Source organism: Phalacrocorax aristotelis, chromosome 10 (assembly GCF_949628215.1).
Source record: "Phalacrocorax aristotelis chromosome 10, bGulAri2.1, whole genome shotgun sequence".
NCBI classification, from domain to species: domain Eukaryota; kingdom Metazoa; phylum Chordata; class Aves; order Suliformes; family Phalacrocoracidae; genus Phalacrocorax; species Phalacrocorax aristotelis.
In genome coordinates, this window is record NC_134285.1 from 23863692 (window position 1) to 23882873 (window position 19182).

The 19182-nt window shown below is 39.1% G+C and overlaps 2 protein-coding genes across 3 annotated transcripts in view; one reads left to right on the forward strand and one right to left on the reverse strand.

Annotated features, from left to right (window-relative positions):
* Positions 1 to 19182, forward strand: part of IFT140 (intraflagellar transport 140) — an 89078-nt gene that overhangs the window by 28678 nt on the left and 41218 nt on the right. For both annotated transcript variants that reach the window (XM_075105848.1, XM_075105850.1), the window contains exons 16-18: positions 2509 to 2656; positions 4247 to 4378; positions 6693 to 6889. In XM_075105848.1, the coding sequence (XP_074961949.1) occupies positions 2509 to 2656; positions 4247 to 4378; positions 6693 to 6889 (477 nt within the window). The remainder of the gene's footprint in view (positions 1 to 2508; positions 2657 to 4246; positions 4379 to 6692; positions 6890 to 19182) is intronic.
* TMEM204 (transmembrane protein 204) overlaps positions 7197 to 19182 on the reverse strand; it is a 34126-nt gene continuing 22140 nt past the window's right edge. The window contains exon 3 of the mRNA XM_075105859.1: positions 7197 to 9376. Within this exon, the coding sequence (XP_074961960.1) occupies positions 9132 to 9376 (245 nt within the window). The 3' untranslated portion in view covers positions 7197 to 9131. The remainder of the gene's footprint in view (positions 9377 to 19182) is intronic.

Genomic DNA, 19182 nt, shown 5'->3' on the forward strand with positions numbered 1-19182 from the left:
TCTGGCTCGAGGTCTCTGAGAGGAGGATGGTTGGGTGTTGAGGGGTATGCGTAGAGGTGGTATATGACTGGAATCAGGATCTTCATCTTAAAATAAAGAAAAATCTTGGAAAAGTCTTGGAAAGCTACTTTTCCATGAAGAGTTTACAGGGCAGGAGCTAAAAAGAGACATTCTGAAGCTCCTTCTAGGAAAAAAAGTTAATTTTTAAGTTCGGTACAGGATGTTTTTATGGATAAAAACTCATGAAATGTCTATTTAGAACTGACAGCTTTGTTTTCATGCAAGCTGTTCTGTGGCAAATACGTCGGAAATCCTAACAGCAAGGCAGCAAAATGCAGTGAACTAGGAAATCTCATGGAAGTACGGTGGAATGTTAAAGTACAAATTCCCGTCTGGTTTTGCAATAATTTTTCTGACTTCTTTTTTTCTTAAGAAAAATGCAAGTGTTAGAATAGAAGGTGGCTTGCTTTTTTAGCAACTATCTGCTATAGATACTACAAGCAAAAAAGGATTTACTCTCCTTATCACTGAAAAACAGGCGAAAGTACCCAGCAAAGGACAGTGCAAATTTGGGCCTTATGTCTTGGTCAGTTATGCAAACAGTGTAATTATGAGTAGTGAGAAAGTTGTTTTTAAGTGTAGTATCTTCTGTAGCCCAGCAGAGGCCACCACAAACTAATAATACTATTTCACTGGTATTTAAATGCTAGGTGGTGTCAGCATGAATAATCTGTTTGTCTGTGCTTCATTTTAGAGTATCTTGAAATTGGAATGAGTAAACTCACCAGAAGATAATAATAATATACACTTCTTCCCCTTCTCTCTCTCTCTTCCTGAGGCAGAATCTAAAAGCACTCCCTATATTTTTTACACAAATACTATTTTTCAGTTTGCAAGTACTTTATTTTGAATTCAGCAACATGGACAGGACGTTTTGTATTTCTGCATTCCTTTGAATCTCTCCCTTAATTTGCGTTCCAGCCCTACTCCAATCCTTCTCACAAGGTCAACCCTTCAGTGATGACAGCAAATGAGAAAAACATTTTAAAGATGTCTTTAGTTTCTCTCTTTTTAAAAATCTGACACCTATTTATATTCTGTATTTTTTCAGAAAAATCATAAGCATTGATAAAATAGTCTGATTCTGTATGTCTAGTCTTAACAAGACTGGCACTGAAGTTGTATTTAAATGCCTGAAGGAGGCAGTAAAATGTTTCTTATTTAAACTGCTGCCAGGGAGCGGCTTTCCTAATGCTGCAAGGGTTGCCCTTGTGCTTAATGTGCTATTTCACAGTGCCTCAGAATTCTTCATAGACTCATAGAATCGTTAAGGTTGGAAAAGACCCTTAAGATCATCGAGTCCAACCGCTAACCTATCACTGCCAAGTCCACCACTAAACCATACCCTCAAGCACCACATCTACCCTTCTTTTAAATACATCCAGGGATGGAGACTCAACCACCTCCCTGGGCAGCCTGTTCCTATGCCGGACAACCCTTTCCTTGAAGAAGTTTTTCCTAATATCCAACCTAAACTTCCCCAGCGCAGCTTCAGGCCATTTCCTCTCATCCTATCGCTTGTTACTAGGGAGAAGAGACCGACCCCTGCCTCACTACATCCTCCTTTCAGGTAGCTGTAGAGTGTGATACGGTCTCCCCTCAAATACATAGTATGAAGTTCAAGCACAGTACTGAGGAAAGGGAATGAACTGTGGCATAGCTAGAGATTGAAGTCCCCCAGCTGCAGGTCAGGTTCAGCTGCAGCTCTGGAGTTTCCCTCAGCACTGAGAAGTTCAGTTCAAAGCATCGGTCATGCTGCATGCCCAGGTCTCTTTGCTGAACTCTCAGTAGGGAGATGTGTTGCCTAAGAATATAAATTAATTCCTTATTTTTTACCCATCAGTTTAATCACAATTGTCTAGTTGTGATATCCTATGACCACTGCTTAGCTGGATTTGAACGTGAGGCATAGGTACTAGAAACTCTCTCTGTACTGCTTATCTAAATGCACATCAGTGTACTCACACTATCTTTAACCTGGCTGGACATTTCTAGCGGAGCTGGCAATAAGCACCTTGGGGCAGGCCGTAAAACCCACAAGATGACACCCATGCTACACCAGTACCTACGCTGGTAGCAGTTGCCAAGGTAGATCGTTTAAGGATGTTCAAGTATTTCTGTAGGACATGTAATCTCAGTGGAGGCAGATTTTGGGTGCCTATTTGTATTTGTGGCAGTACCAGCTTTTTTTCCTACTGAAATGCTTTCTGTCCTATAGTCATGGTTTAATATATACAGAATAAACTAAAAGTGTCATTGCCATGTATAAAGTGTTAGGAGGTAGGGAGATGTATATGGTTAATGTTACAATGCAGAGGTACTGGTGTAGATAACTGATCATCATCTGAAAATTATTCCTTGGTTAAGTCCTTTAAATTATATTCATGCACTGAAGAGGCTGGAATTATTTTGTTTCCCTTTCTACATCTTTTTCTTGTCTTTTGGTAGGTCTCTTGTGGAGTATCCAGAGTTGCACAGTCACATTCCTGCTTGCCATTTCTGGGACCAGAGTGAGCCAAGACTTTTTGTCTGTGAAGCTGTTCTTGAAACAGGCCTACAATCTCCAGACCAGAAGAAAAAACAGACTGAGAGCACAGTATGGTCTTTTTGTTTGTTTTACCTTGTTTTACATAAGTTCTCCCTGTCCAAGTAGTAAATCATTGGCCCTTCAATAGGATGTGGAACTAGGTAGTATACATTATCTTGCACAAAAGTGAGCAGTGAAACTGTGTGTTTGGTGTCTGTGGCTTCAGGCACTCATTGTACATTAGCTTTCTGTTTTAGCCCTAGCTTGCATAGAGAAATTACCTCTTTATCACTATATCTGTGCTAGAATTCTAAGGATGATTGTAATGCAAGCTTGTATCTGGACTACAGTTTTTCGGGTGATGTTATTGGGTGAATTGATAATCTAGAGGTTTGATATTTATTCTAATTAAAAAAAAAAACAAACCAGTTTTACATCCTGACCCCACTTTTAGTAGCAAGAATTGATTTGATAGAATAACAGGGACCCTACTGTTAAGGTGAACAGTGAAGGACACTCTTCCCGCCCGGTTCTTGCCATCTTCTGTTTTTCTGGATAGATGTTGTACATCTTTATGGTATTTCACAAATTTATCTTTTATGGTCTTTTTTACATTAGAAGAAAGATTTTATTTTATTGATCAGAAATAATATAATCAAAGATTTTTCATCAGACCAACAATTCTTTCCTGCTTCCCCATTAATGTGCTTGTTAGCAGTCCTTACCATTTTGCCTGTATAGAACTGCCTGCCCTTTATAATTATTCCATTGGTTTGAAGTGTCCATGTAGATTTAAAGTTCTCTGATTCGTGCATGACTTCAATTAAACCTCTTCCAATTAGAAATCAAAAGCTCTTTGTTGTTTTTGTTGGTTGAAATGACCTTAGAAAAATGATGGGAAGATCAATGTAGGAAGGAGGAAGGGAAAAAGGATGTCTCAAAAGGCCTTGCTAGGCTTTTCTAGTAAAGAGAACGACACTTCAACTTTATATGCCTAATGTAAACAAGAAAAATGTTTGGCTAATACATAAAGTTGAAAAATAAAAAGATATAAAAGGAGTGCAACTTACTTTTTGGCCTTTATTCAACAGAACTTCTATGTGTTTATCCTTTAAGAAATGAGAAGTCTGGTTAACTTCAGTTGGAAAATAAATGCTTTATCTTGACTTGAATCAGGTCCGTATTTGAGCTGTTACAGAAACTATTTTTAAATGGCTGGTACATTCCCTGGGAACTCAAAGCAGTCAGTAAGCTGCTGAAATTATAATAGAAATAATACAGTCTTAAAAAAAATAATTGTTGAAAATAGTTGGGAGTATTTCTTTAACCTGAGTCAGAATTGTCCAAGACACTTCTAGAGCCGCAGTTTATGGCCAGGTTTCTCCCTCTTTGTGGTTGGTGAAGTTTGTTTCTGAAAGGCAGAGGTGGAGGTCCTTTTGCAGTAGGAACACAGTCAGTATTGTACAATGAGTTGCTGGCTACTTTACTATAGGGAGGAAGCATGCAGCTCTGCCCTTTCCAGCAGGTGTGTGTGTGTGAATGTATATATCATGTTATTGTCTAAAGAAGGTTCTGCCAAGTGAACATGGAAAATAAAAACAAAACGAAAGAAGGATGTTGCAGCATAAAAACAAAACAATGCTTTGCTTCCTTTTCCAGATGGATGCTTGGATTGTATCATTCTTCAGTAGTGAAGAGCATGGCCTTTTGCTTCAGGACAGCTTTCCACTGCCTTCATCCTACCAGGTTCTTCTGGGCATAGAGGTGCCACATTATTACTTTGCAAAAAAGGTGAGGAAACCTTTCGCAATTCTTTGTCTTCCCAGAATTTCAGACTTTTCACTGTGTAGGAATCAAATTTAACCAAATTATGGCTGGGGTAGGTAGACCAACTCCAGTGGCAGTTGCTGCATTACATGTAGAAATTACATAAAGATAATTCTAATGCAGTGTACTTGGCAGTGCTGTGGAAATTGTACTCAACTGGCTTTTCATGGGTATTGCAAACTGGATGCTACGCAGAGCAAAGGAGACACAATGCTTACCAGGGAATGCAACTGAAAAAGGGATGTGAAAAAAATTCTCAATCTACTTTATGTAGTCACCATGCCTATTGCAAGTAAAGGGGGGTGTGTGTGTCAACTTTACGTAGGCCATAGGCCATAGGAGGGGACATTTCCTACTAGCTTCAGCAGAAGCAACCCATTTCCTTCTTGGAACTGAGCTTAATCTCCACAGAATACTGAAGAGAGCAAGAATACTCTTTTCGCACTATCACCTGTACCTACAAATACCAGGAATGCATGCTTTAACTTCTTAAACTTGAATATGAATCCAAAATTGTTTGCATCTTAAGTAAATAATACCAAGCATACTGGAAGAAATGAAGCCTATTACCTACAGATTGGTTTTCTGCTTAAGCTCTGACCTGAGTTTCTCAGTGCCTGTTAAGATGATTATTTGCGCTGCTCCCTTCTTGTAGGGGGAGCTTAACAGTCTGTTTATTCTACCAAGGCATTATTATTGTAAAATCTCCAGGAACTTAGTGAGACTTCTAATCCTCTAAATCTTCTGAATAAGACAGACCAAGGTGATCATGTAAATCTAATCCCATGTATTTTGGGAACAATGTTAAACAGGTAGAATGTATCAAGATGTTTTTCTACTTAATATATTTAGATTCAGAGCGGTACTTTGCAATTTAGCCCCCTTCCAAAGAACTGACTGTTTTCACTCTTCCCGTGCAGATCTAGCTTTTAGAGTTGCACTCTATTTAACTTCCCATCTTCCCTTAATTTGAGAGGTCAAAAGTGATCTGCTGCATTTTCTAATCTTTCTTTTAACGCTTCCCCCATCATGTCTCATGCTATTTTACTTTGATATTATGTCTGGTTTTTTCCTGTTTTTTTTTTTTTTTTTTTTTTTTTTAACTCTAATTGCTGCCATTAGTTGTTTTTTCGGAGGGGATGTGTCTATAAACCTGTAAGTATCTGCATTATTTTGCTCCTCTTCCTTCATTATCTGCTATTCTCTCTTCTGTTTCTGTTTTCTTACCTCTTAGTGACAAAATTACTTGTAATTTAATAATTAATTTTGGAAACATGATTTAGTTCGTGAACAGAGTCTGCTTTAAATACAGCAAATCATATTGATGCAACAAGTCTGTTTGACCAGGTTCCATTGCAGGGCTTATCCTTGTTCATTGTAAGGTCTCTTCTGTCCTGGTTCCAGAAATTCCCCAAATTGTAGTCAAACTCATTTGCACTTCTGATTTCTGTCTTTTACTGTATCTAATACTTTCATTGTATAATAATATAATACTGTGTTTTTATTGGCTTCTGTAAACCTTAATATTTAGGTATCTCATCTAACTATATGATTGGGGTAGAGTATATGTGAAGTTTGGTGTCATTCATGACTCAGATGATCTTCCACTGTGTTTGGCTTCTGAAAGTTTCCTTGTTACACTCTAGACAGATCATTTGATATCGATGATTGACTTTATTCTGTTGATGAATAATGGTTAAATTGCTTTGAGCTCATTTCAATGACTGGTGAAAGTATCACTGAAGCTCCAGAGGCTCTATAACTTCCAACTGTATGGGGAAGGGTTTGAATTTAGTATCCATAAGCTTCACATGAAGGCAAGAATAAAAGAATTGGGTCTATATAGTTAACTTTCAGAACAGCAGACTCATTTTCGAGAAGAGACTAACCTTAGAGAAATGTTTATCTGAAATCTCCAGAAATCTGGGGAGTTAAAATAATAGTTGCTCTTATATTTGTGATTTTAATAATATATAAAGTAATAATAATTATGACTATAATAATAGGAAGCTGCCTCTCCTGTGGTATTTTACCAGTCTCCAAACTATCACTGATGTACTGTGATTGTTCGTTATGATAGGCTAATCTCTTCTACGACACTCCATATTTTGGGGCATTTTCTCTGAAGTTCTGAAGCAGTGCAGCTATTTTCACTGTTGATCATGGTCCTGCAGAAATAGAAAACTTGGACTGTAGTGGAAATAATGTAATTCATTACACATACAAGGGAGTAAGTTTCAACCTACTTGATACCTAAATGATAACATTCCTATTTTAGCTCGGAGAAGCTGAGAAAGGACAAGCAGAATCTGGCTCGATAAAGGTGTCTCAGATGGCTGCGAGAAGACCCATGAGAGACTTTGTTGGATTGGGAGATTGTGATAAGACTACCCGGGATGCCATGCTGAACTTCAGCTTCTATCTGACTGCTGGAGACATGGATGAGGCCTTCAAATCCATCAAGCTGATAAAAAGGTATTGTAAGTCTTTGTATGTATTCTTTGTGGGTGCAGTTTATTTTCATTAAAAGTTTGTATGAAGTTTTGATCCTCCTAAATTCTCTGTATATTGTTCCTCTCTGATTTCATTCTCCCTTTCATTTTTATCTAGATGAAATATCTTTATCCTACAGATATTTTAATGTATTCTCTGCTTATTCTTTGTCTACAAGATGTTGCAAGCCCTGTGGATTCCTTTTTACTAAATGGGAAAAAAGGTTGATAACAATCAACCTTATTCTGTGTCCAAATGGCAAAAATCTCTTGTTATCACTAGAAAAAAATGAACATTCACAACTTTATTTATACATCTAAAATAATCACAGTAATACAGAGTATTACAAATTTACCGATCACATAGCTGATTTTTAAATTTAAATGTACATTATTATAATATGGATATTGCAATATTAGAAGAAATAATATGTCTTTTAAATATTCCAAGATTTAATTTTAAAAAACCCTGCAATTAATCATAGCATATTATTTCTAGAAAAGATTTTCCAGAAAGTAATGCAGGCAAATGAATACAAATCTTAGTTGGTTTTTACAAACCTACTGCTAGAAGAAACTCTTTGTCAGCTTTATGGTCTTCTACCCTGATAGTCTAGAACAATGCAGTTGTTCTAGAGCATCAGCCTCTGCAGAGCATTTCTCACATTGAACGTGGTGCAGAGCAGCAGTTGGGGTTGAGTTTCTTATTACATCAGAACTGAGTGCAGAACAGAACTCAAGAGCCAGCTTGATGATCACATTTTAACAAAGTGTGGAAAAGTATAGTGGAAATAATGATAAAGAAGAAAAGCAGTGTACTCAGCTGGGAGCAACACAAAAGTCCTAAAGAATTTGTAACTTTCACAGCTCATGGTCCTTTACACCTGTCAGTAACTGTGCTCAGAGTAGCATCCTTAGAGTTTTTAAACATGTCATTGCCTCTAGTTCCTGTATCCTAAGTATTTCTGCATAATAGTTTTTGACCTGTGGTTTTTCTTCCTGAAAGCTACGTACACATGATTTCTGTGACCCATGTGCTTTTCAGGGTAAGGCTTATAGACATTATGCCTAATTCCAAAGGTACTAATTATTTTAATTTCATTACCATATTAAGTTCGAGGCAGACCTTATACAGGACTTTAGCATGAGATTTTTAAATGTGTCTTGTTCTCCAGTTTGGTGCTTGAGTGGCAATTTTACTTTTTCCAATATTCATTATGTTATGTGCCTCAGAGCATTTCTGGGCAGAGCTGTGTATCCTGACATAGCACTCTAATCTCAAAACGTCACAGAAAATGTTAAAGCAAGCTAGGAAAAAAATAAATTAATTTGGGCTGAAATATCTGTTCTTAATAATCACTTCCAATAATGTAAGTTAATAGTATCTATGATTCTTAGGTAGTCCAGGTAACCTTCTGTAGGTATTTGCAGTCACTGTAACACTGAAGTAGACTTTTCAGCGATACATGTGGCCTGTTCTAGCTGCGTACCCTTTTCATTTTTAATGGCATGTCTGTTTACATATAGGATAAAGATAAACCTTTGTCTCAGGATAAAAGAGAAGTGTCTGAAAAAAATGCATCTTAATTCTTCTGCATTCTCTTAGTTTACAATTAGAATGGTTAGAGTTGCCTTTGCTTTTCACTGTCTGGGTTGTGCTGTGGCTGAGGAGCTGGTGTAGCAGCTAATGAGAAGTTTCTTGAAGAGGGGTGGATGGAAGGACTAAAGATTCATGAAATTTAAACAGCTGTTAAAATCATCACTAATTCTATAGTGAGTTTTCTGCTTTCTCAGATTGCCTGTTAACTCCAAAGCTATTGTCTCCTATAGCTTTTTACATTATTACTAGGGAGCAGGATAACTTTATGCAGCCAGAGAAGGTGTGTTTGGTTGCGTCTCTTCTATAGTCTCATTGCATATACTCTGTGTCTGCTACAGCTGACCTTGCTGACAAGTAGCTGTGATGCTCTGTCAGAATTCTGACAATCAAACATTCTGTGCTGTATAGCAGAGGGAGAGGGCAATATAATATAATATATATAAAATTATGTTTTATACATATGTATATAGATGGAGCCCATCCAAATAATAATTGAGGGCTTCTGCCCACAAGAGTGAGCTTTGTGATGTCTTTCAACCCTTAGTTTTAAATTATAGCATATATTTATAGGAGACAACTCTAATGCAGATCTTCTAGGAGATCTTCCCCTTTCAAGTCCACTATTTCAGCATGGTGACTCAACGTAGTCATTTTCCAGGCCACGGCGAAACCGAGCGGTCAGGGTACGGCTAATGACAATGACCCGTGGTGCCATGCAGTCCTCACGCCTGTGAAGGATGTTCCATATGAGAATGGCAGCTGCCAGCGTGGCCAAAAGACAGGCTCCGATGTTCAGATAGCAAGACCAAGAGAGGTTCGTGTATGGTCCGATGCGGTAGAAAGTCACCAATCCGATAACCAGAACAAAACCTGCAAGGAGAATGCGAGGATTATTTTTAATGTGTTATTCTCTTCAATTTCTGTAGTGGCAAGATGCCCTAGGCCAACATTCATGAGCCTGTAAAGCCTTTCCATCCCTGTTAGGATGTGCTGTATGCGTTCGTGAAGGCATATTCGGGCATGATGATATATGCAAAGACTGGGTGCCTGAAATGGAGTCTCAATGTTAGGTTTAAATCTGTTCACTCTGATTTAAATTTCTTACTCCCACTTAGCTGTAGTTCATGTTATGTTTTTTTCCCCATCCTCTTGTCTCACTTACACAGTTGTCCTCTATCTTATTCCTGTTGCCAACACAGAAAACTGATATATTAATGATAATTATCATGAAAATATTTTATTCAAAATATGGTATGCTTATTCTGAAATTTTAAAATTTTTGTTTAAGGTACGCCACTATTGTAAAATTCAAAGATGTTGAATAGCTAAATCTCTTACAGAAATAAAAAAATCCAAACATGTACAGAAGCTTAAAGAAAAGGGAAGGTGAAATAAATGGGACTTTATGGTTCTACTTTTTCTTTGCTGAAAAAAAGTGTTATGAGGCAGGAGTAATATCATGTCTCCAGAAGCTACCAAAGGCAAGGATTCCATTCCCTTCCTAATCTTAAGCCCAGCAGTAAGTTCCCTAAAAGGTAGGTAATACTAGCATAATAACACTGCGCTTGTCTAGCATTTCCACCCAGATGTCGCAATGCGATTTGCAGAAAAAAATGGAAAAAAATGTTTTCCATGTTCTTTTTGGTAGACACCACTGATAAATAGTAATGTTATTTCAGAGATGATGTGGGGTGACTTTTCTAGTCATACAGGAGGTCCATGTTAGAACAAGGGGCAGAATCCATATGCCTTGACTCCTACTTTTTTTGTTACAAAGACTGTCCTTTCCCTGAAGGATGCATCGATAAGCGTACAATTACTTTTCTGCCCTCTGTTTTTTCTATTAGTCTCTCTTCCCATCCCTACTCTCAAATAAAAATACTTTTCAGCTTTTTAAGAGAAGTAATTTATACATGAAATTAGATTGAAACAAACATATAAAGAGGTAAATATGCCTCATTAACAAAAAAAACCGTATTCTCTTTGTTCTCCTGCACACTTCCTTCATCGCCACCACCATAACGCAAGAAATATTGACAAAAGGACTCCTTCATGAAGGAATACTAGAGTAAACAAAGGCCATAAACAGCCAGATTACTTCTAGATATATTCCTAAGTTTGTGGGCAAGGACAAGTCAAGAGTAAGTAAGTTCCAGTGCCTGGATGCTGTTTTCTCAGCCGTGCTGCTTGCAAACACTGTTCCCACAGATACATGGCAATGCTCTGAAATGGTGTGACACCTGCCTCTGGTCCTTAATTTTCCATGAAAGAGCACATCCTCAGTATGCATTGTATTGAGTTGCTTTCTAAAAAGAGTACTAGTAATGCAATGAAGATGGAAAAGACACAAATTTATATATACAGGTAAAAAAATAGAGGAGGGAAATGAAATACAAATAGGGGGGGGAAATAGTTAAGTAGGCATGACACTTTTACTATTCTGAGAGTCAGTAATGTGAAGGCTGAAGTCGCCCTTCTAATAAACAATGAATGAGTATTAACTCAGGAGATGTCTGGCATCCTCAGCTCTCTTGTGTCTGCCTAGAAGGTGGTTTGTAACTCAGTTGCTCGCCACACCCTCTCCTCCTGAAGTAGTACTGTCCCACAGATGGCATGTACAAGAGAGGGTTTGAAGTGAGGCATCTTTTCCTAAGGATATATGAGGAGGAAATACATTCTTACAGGAGGAGTAGCTCTTTCCTGCTCTTTTGCTCACTCTGCAGTGTGAAAAAAGTCTAATGTATTCTGGGTGGCTTTTAGGCTCTTGAGTAGTCTCAGTTGTAAGGACAGCAGTTAATAACTCCTTGGTTTTTTTTTTTTAAAGTAAGTCTAGGAGTTATGTAACGGTTCAGCTTAGTTATAAATGAACAAGTTCCATCTGGGATAAATGTGGCCACATGGAGCATATTGACCTAATTGATTTGCAGAAATTGCTGCTCTGTACAATAATTATTTGCTAGCACTCCCAAGTTGAGTCTGCAGACTTACTTAGGAGGCCATGTTAATGTTAGCCAAGTTGGATATGGTATCCCAATACATAGGTGGGCATCTAGCATTATTTCAAAGTATACAGGTTTGGAAGTTGCTTCTCCGCTCCTATTAAAAAAATATTGAGTTACAGTTAAGGTAAAAAAAATTGTGAAGTTGTGCTTTTGACAGATCAATCTTAAATCTTCATTTTTTTTTTCAGTAATCATTGTTGGATGGCACACCTTCTATCAGATTATGCATGCTTTTAAAAATCCTGGTCTCCTGAAGCCAGGCAGATGTTATCCACATCCTTGGATGGACTGTTGAAGGCAAATCCTCTGTCTCTGAAGGAGTTAATTTGTCTGTATATTCATACGCTTAGCTCATCATTACACGAAAGTGGAAATGCTCTCTCCTTGTGCATTCAAAATCCTTGCTGAAGTTTGCAAATGTTTTTTCACGTTCATAGAACACTACTTTTGTCCCTAAAGCCACGGTTAATCGTACTGTTCCTTTTCTGTGATGTTTCCTTGAATTGCTTTTGAATTCTCATGACTTTGTTGTTTGGTGTTATCTGGGTCTTGTATGACTTTAATCTATTTCTTTATTGTTAGCAGTAATAGCATACAAGAAGACTGCAGCAGAGCTGGGAAACAAAATAGTTTTCCCTCATTTCCAGTGTCATTCTCTGAGTTCAGTTTGTCCTGAAGCACAATGGTAGAGGAGAGAGGGGGAGATCAGATCCTGCAGTGTGGAATACATTGGGTTTTTTAAACTCTCCTCTGAGATGACTTGGTTCCCCATCTGTGGAACCAAGATGATAAAACTTTTCTCCTGTGTTTTGTTTTGTATTTCAGGGCTTTGGGAGCAGAGTGTGCTAGTAGTAATGAGCTTATAGTGCATGTGTGTCAATATGTCTACATTTGAGGTCTTTAGGTCTTACAATACAGATAAACGCTTATAGTGCTTTGCTCTTCCACAGGTTGCAGTCAAAGGATGTTATATACCAATTTTCTCGGAAAGGTAGGGAATTAAGAAAAAGGAGATTGTTTGCACCTTCTGTGGCCAAGTTGTGGACCTGTATCTTTTCTGTCTGGTTTAAAATTCACAGGAAGGAGGGTATTGAGGTACGATCCAAGAGACCCATCTTACTGAGGAGTCTGGCATGTGACAAAACTTTGTGTGGTCATTCTTCCTTTTCAGTTTTCCTTTCAGAACTCTTTTCCAGTTCACATACACTTTTCACAGGGAATCCAAAAATCATTAAATAAGTTTTCAAAATGTGTGAAGCAAATCATAAAATCTTAAGCAGGAAGAACTTTGAACCTAAGCTGTTTGTACCACTGACCACTTACAGGTACCTCTAAGGGACAGTTCTAAATATCAACAACAGTCCACTTTACGCTATCTTGTATTTGTTTGAGACTTTCTTGGCAGAGGAAGCTAGGTTCAGGAGCATCAGTTACACAGAGTAACCCTGATGATATGTCGTGTCTTGCAGCTTAATTTCTAGTTACTGAATTGTGGCTGGTGCTTTCCCACTGCAGGTTGACAGGTATTTACTCTGCCATTATCTCTAGCTTAAAGAAGTAATGGATCATTAGCGCTTCTAGTGTCCTTACTGAAAGTCGGGTCTGCTTGTGCAAACCTGCTGGGAAAAACTTTTAGGGTTCCTTGTGCCTGAGAGCTGTACTCCCTTGGGCATGAGTTTTGCCCCATTCTTTGCTCACTTAGCCGAGGCAAGCAGCAGTGATCTATCTACATTCCTTTAAGGCACAGTAGAAGCAAATAAACATTGTAGGATATTTTAAATATTTAAATTTTTTCCCCGAACACGCAGCTTTTAATTAAATTACTTAGCTTTTTCTTTCTTGCTTATGTATCACTTATGGGCTATTACTGTCCTAAAACAGCTACACATGTCCATGCTAGACTGGCCACTTCATGATCTCCCTTCCATCCAATGGAGAATTATCCACCAGGAAAAAGCACTAAGGCTTCCTTACAGGTCCCAGAATAAAACCATTTATGCTAGCAAGACTATTTCCCATCGCAGGCCCTTTGCCTGAACCCTGATCGGATGAACAGCCAGTCATGCAAGAGGCTTCCTCTCCTTTTGCAGTTCATAGAATAGAATCATAGAATTGTTAAGGTTGGAAAAGACCCTTAAGATCATCGAGTCCAACCGCTAAGCTATCACTGCCATGTCCACTACTAAACCATATCCTCAAGCACCACATCTACCCTTCTTTTAAATACCTCCAGGGATGGAGACTCAACCACCTCCCTGGGCAGCCTGTTCCTATGTCAGACAACCCTTTCCTTGAAGAATTTTTTCCTAATATCCAACCTAAACTTCCCCGGTGCATCTTGAGGCCATTTCCTCTCGTCCTTAACGCTTGTTACTAGGGAGAAGAGACCGACCCCCGCCTTGCTACAACCTCCTTTCAGGTAGCTGTAGAGAGTGATACGGTCTCCCCTCAGCCTCCCTTTCTCCAGGCTAAACAACCCCAGCTCCCGCAGCTGCTACTCATAAGACTTGTTCTCTAGACCCTTCCCCAACTTTGTTGCCCTTCTCTGGACACGCTCCAGCACCTCAACGTCCTTTTTGTACTGAGGGGCCCAAAACTGCACACAGTACTCAAGGTGCAGCCTCACCAGGGCCGAGTACAGGGGCGCAATCACTGCCCTGCTCCTGCTGGCCACACTATTCCTGATACAAGCCAGGATGCTGTTGGCCGCCTTGGCTGCCTGGGCACACTGCTGGCTCATGTTCAGGCAGCTGTCAGCCAGCAACCCCAGGTCCTTTTCCTCCAGGCAGCTCTCCAGCCACTCCTCCCCAAGCCTGTAGCCTTGCATGGGGTTGTTGTGACCCAAGTGCAGGACCCAGCACTTAGTCTTGTTGAATCTCATACAGTTGGCTCCAGCCCAATGATCCAGCCTGTCCAGATCCCTCTGCAGATCCTTTCTGCCCTCCAGCAGATCAACACTTCCACCCAGCTTGGTGTCATCTGTAAATTTACTGAGGGTGCACTCAATCCCCTCATCCAGATCATCAGTGAAGATATTGAACAGGACCAGCCCCAACACTGAGCCCTGGGGAACCCCACTCGTGACCGGCCGCCAACTGGATGTGACTCCATTCACCACCGCTCTCTGGGCTCAGCCGCCCAGCCAGTTTTTAACCCAGCGCAGAGTGCACTTGCCCAAGCCGTGAGCAGCCAGCTGCTCCAGGAGAATGCTGTGGCAGACAGTGTCAGAGGCCTTACTAAAGTCCAAGTAGACAATGTCCACAGCCTTCCCCTCATCCACTAATCAGGTAACCTTATCATAGAAGGAGACCAGGTTAGTGAGGCAGGACCTCCCTTTCATAAACCCATGCTGGCTGAGCCCGATCCCCTGGGTGTCCTGCGTGCGCTGCATAATGGCATTAAAGATGATCTGCTCCATGACCTTTCCTGGCACCAAGGTCAGGCTGACAGGCCTGTAGTTCCCTGGATCCTCCTTCTGACCTTCTTTGTAGAGTTCTGTGTCAGTGTCTGAATGAGGGGAACTGGGAGGAGGTAAAGGGTTTGATTGCTCCCTGAGTTGGGAGATAGCAGGAGTGAGTCACTGGAACTCTTGAGAGAAAAACGCAGGATCTGTTTAGAATACTTTGCTGTAGGCGAGACAGGAACTGACATTTAAGAAGAGAGAAAAACATGACAGAGGTGGGAGAGTTGGAAGTGTGTTACTGTAGGGTTTCCACAATTAGTTTTACAGTTCTGCCAGTGTAAGTGAGCTCCAGAATAAAAATGTCACTGTGAACATTATTTTCCAGCATTCTTATTTCCTATTAGTGTGACCTGATATTGGATTTATAAATGTAGGAAATCAAGAGCAAAGGGTGAAGAAATCATATCGATTCAGAAAGACTGTTTGCATAGGATGGTATTTAAATTTTGATGAATGCTGCTTTTGTAAAGATGATGTGTGAAAACCCCCAAAGCTTGCTTGGAGAGATTTTGTCTGTAATAACTTAATCAAAATTAGACTTCTTGAAGCAAAGTGTTCCAATGAGCTTCTTATGCTTTCCTTGCCTGTAGAGTGGTGCTCTTGTACACCAGGCAAGAATTGGGATGGAACATTTAGCAGTGAGTCTGTTCTCTAAATGACTGGGCAGTCACATTCAGTTCACTTATTTGTGCCAGCCTGGTCCTCCTCCTTCAGCAGTTTCTCTTTCTTAGGGGAGAGTAGGTTTATCCATCTATCCATCTATCCATCCATCTATCTTCCCTCTGTTGTATGGCTGTATCTGAAGAGTTTTCCCAGTTTGGATGAAACTATGAATAATTATGTGTGTACCATTTGGTTACAAACCCTAGTGCACCGATGCAATAATACTCAGTTTCTGTAAGAAGAGAGAATGAAACTGAAGTTTGACTAACATTTTATTTTTACTAACATAGCTAAAGCATGATGTTGGTATCTCCTGTTTTGCTTACTGCCTTCACTGTGTTATTAGCATTAGGAAATCTTTGACAACATTTTATTTGTTGCCTTTGAATATTGTTAAATATTCAGTTAGTGTATTGCTTTTGTGAGATTTTAGTGTAGGAAAAATGGTGTTGGAATTCTACTCCTGCAGATTGTTGTGTTACATGGATATAACTCGGCTGTTAATGTAAATATACCAGTGCAGAATTTGGCTCTGTAGGCAGAACAGTTAGTAGTACACCTGTAAAAATTAACTTTGTATTAAGATTAGTTTCTGTGTCCATGACTAAAACTGTCTGTGGCAACTTTTTGCTTTTTAGATAGGTATTTGTAACATTGAATAACAATGTCTGAAGTTAGTTTCAGTATTCCAGTGAAATACCTGGAGGGAGATGGCTTCCCAGACTGTTTCCCATAGGTAACTCTACCAAAAATAACCAGAAAATTGCTCTACTTGCTATCAGTCTTCTTGATCTCTTAATTTACAATACAGTTAGAGGAGGGCTGCAGATGGGAAATATTTCTTTACATTTAGTAATTAAAATATTAAACATTTTCATCTGGTTTTCATTTATCTTTTGTAGCACTGACAAGACTTTTAGATGCATGGCTGAATTTCCCTGAATTAATTTCGTTATGTATGTCAATCGATTTCAGATCATTTTATTGTGTATTCTCTAAAGTCTGCACAGAGGCCACATCTTTACTAAAAATCCTGATGAGATTAAAGTATTTTATTTTCCCATAGAGCTGCTGTTTATCTCTAGTTGTTTCCCATCCGTAGCAAAACAAGCCTGGATGGGGGGTGCTTTTCCGTTGGGGAAGGAAACAGATAACGAATTCACTAGGAAGACTTTTGGTTGGGACAGTATTGACTGTGTGAGTGGGGGTGGGTTGGGAGATTGTTACTTTTTGAACTTACACTTCAGATCTGTATACTGAATTTCCTGTTTGACTGTAGCTGGCTGCAAGCCAACTACAGATTTTTAGCATTTTAAAAGAGCTCTCACAGTCACTTTTTTGTTTCTGCGATAGTTTGTTTTTGGTTTGGTTGTTTGTTGCAAACAGGGAGGGGAAAATTTTCACCCTCCTACTCTGTGTACCCTGTAAACGTTTACAGGGAATGATTTGGCTGCAGTGACTCACAAGCCTGAATAAGCTGCTTGTAGGAGCTCAACCATATTTATTAAAGTGAGATAGATTCCCGAAGTGTGATTGCTATAGGACTTAGGTAAATTATTAATCAAATAACACCTTTCCCTGTGTCAGCTTGGCACAAGAGAGTTGTTAGAGTGCAAGGCATATGTGGAGCTTCTGTAATAGTTGTGTGCTCTTCATTGTAGTACTGGGCTGAAAGTTGTAGAAGTATGCTTGCTTTGGTCTATAATGCCACAGAGACTTCAGTTGTGTTTGAGTTGTCAGTTGTACCTTGTTGAGTACAATAATAATTTCCTTCCAAGGATTTTGGTAGAATGTAGCATCTCTTAGAATTAAAAAAGTTATGAGTAGCAAAGCTTCTCAGGGGCGATAAGACCCTCTTGTCCTTCACTTTTCACCACTGAATTACAGTGGCCTTCCACTTGTGATGTTCTTTGAGTTTGTCAGTCCCTCTTTGTCCTTAACCTGGTAAGGTTGGGAGATGTAGTCAGCATAAGGCAGTGTCCATCTCCTGATGCTTCAAAGGGTGAGAGTTGCGTAACTGTGGATCTAGCCAAGCAACTCAGTTTGAAACCCATTTTAGGAGGCACGTCCATGTGTATATAATATGCATGCTCATAACCAATGAAGTGAAAGTTTGAGTTGAAGAACTTTTCATTTCACATGCTTTCTGTGTTACTGCATTATTTCTAATGCTGTGTCTGTCATAAAACATGTTCCTTATACTTGCATAGCCAAATTATATTTATCTGGTAATATATTTGTTATTGTATTTCTAATCAGAATACATGCCCTTGACACTGAGATGCTACAACAAATCGCCTGCTGCTCATATTAGCATTTAAACATGAAGAATATATGCAGATCTTCTCCCTGCTGCAGTTATACCAGTTGAAGTGTTCAACACCCTTCTTGTGAGCTACCGCCCTTCCCAGTTTACTGGTTCAGCTGCTTACATGAACCATTTTGGTCATAAATAAGTGAGATGGGCTTCCATATTTTAAGATCTTTGCAAATGCCATTCATTTTGCAAATGTGTGAAAGCAAGTTAATTTTATTTTGAGGTTTTCAGGCCCCAGAAAGAACATGCAAATTTGGTACTGGTGAAATAAAGAGAAGAAATAATGAAAACATTTAGCACAAATCAAGCAGTCAAGTTCTCTCTTTTTGTTATGGTTTTTAGGTTATTTACAGTGTCTCATTTATTTGCTTCCTTTTCAGGAAGCATTAAGTTTACAACTCCATAGACTTCATCTTAGAACAGATCTGGCTTGAGGGTGTCGTGAAGGAAAAAGGTGGAAGGAAGTAATACAGAAATCAGGATCACATTGTGAATGTCTTCAGCTATATTCTCCAATAGCAGCTTTGCTGGTGTGTGCTGCATTAAGATTTTCTGGATATCAACCAGTCCAAAGTTGTAGTACCCAGAAAGAAGAGAGAAGGTAAATGGTCTAACAATCGTTTGCTTTAGGTTTAATAGCACAGAGATGAGAGTATGTGTGAACTCATATTTCCTGTGATGCGTTAGGGGTCTGGAGTGAAACGCAGTGTCAGCAGAAAAACACAGTAGGAAAAGCTGGAATGCAGTGCTTGAAATTCAAGAGTGAGGTGAGATTGTAATTTATTTGGCTGTAAATGACAAGCTCAGTAGGAACACAAAATATTTTAATCTTCGGGATATTATGTATTGAAGTAATTTAATGCTGGAAATGGATTGGCAAGAATATTAATCATTATGACTCAGGTTTATTCCTATCTTGGACTTTCAGAAACTAGGATGAGATCTAATGTAAGGGATATTTTGTCCTGGATTTTCCCCATTACGTTTCTAACATTTTACTCTGAAGTCTGTGATAATCACCATTTTTCAAGATCAGAGACATAGCTAGAGTCCCTTAAGGTCTCATCTAGTCTAACAGGTTACTTCTTGTAGTAGTTTAATTTTCTCTGAAGTGCTCTTTATTCCCTATCCTGTTAGTATGGATTTCCCTTTCCAGCTGCTCTTCTATCAGCTCTGTTGTCCATCCTATATTCAGCACATTGAGTTTGTAACAGTTCCTTGGAAAAAACCA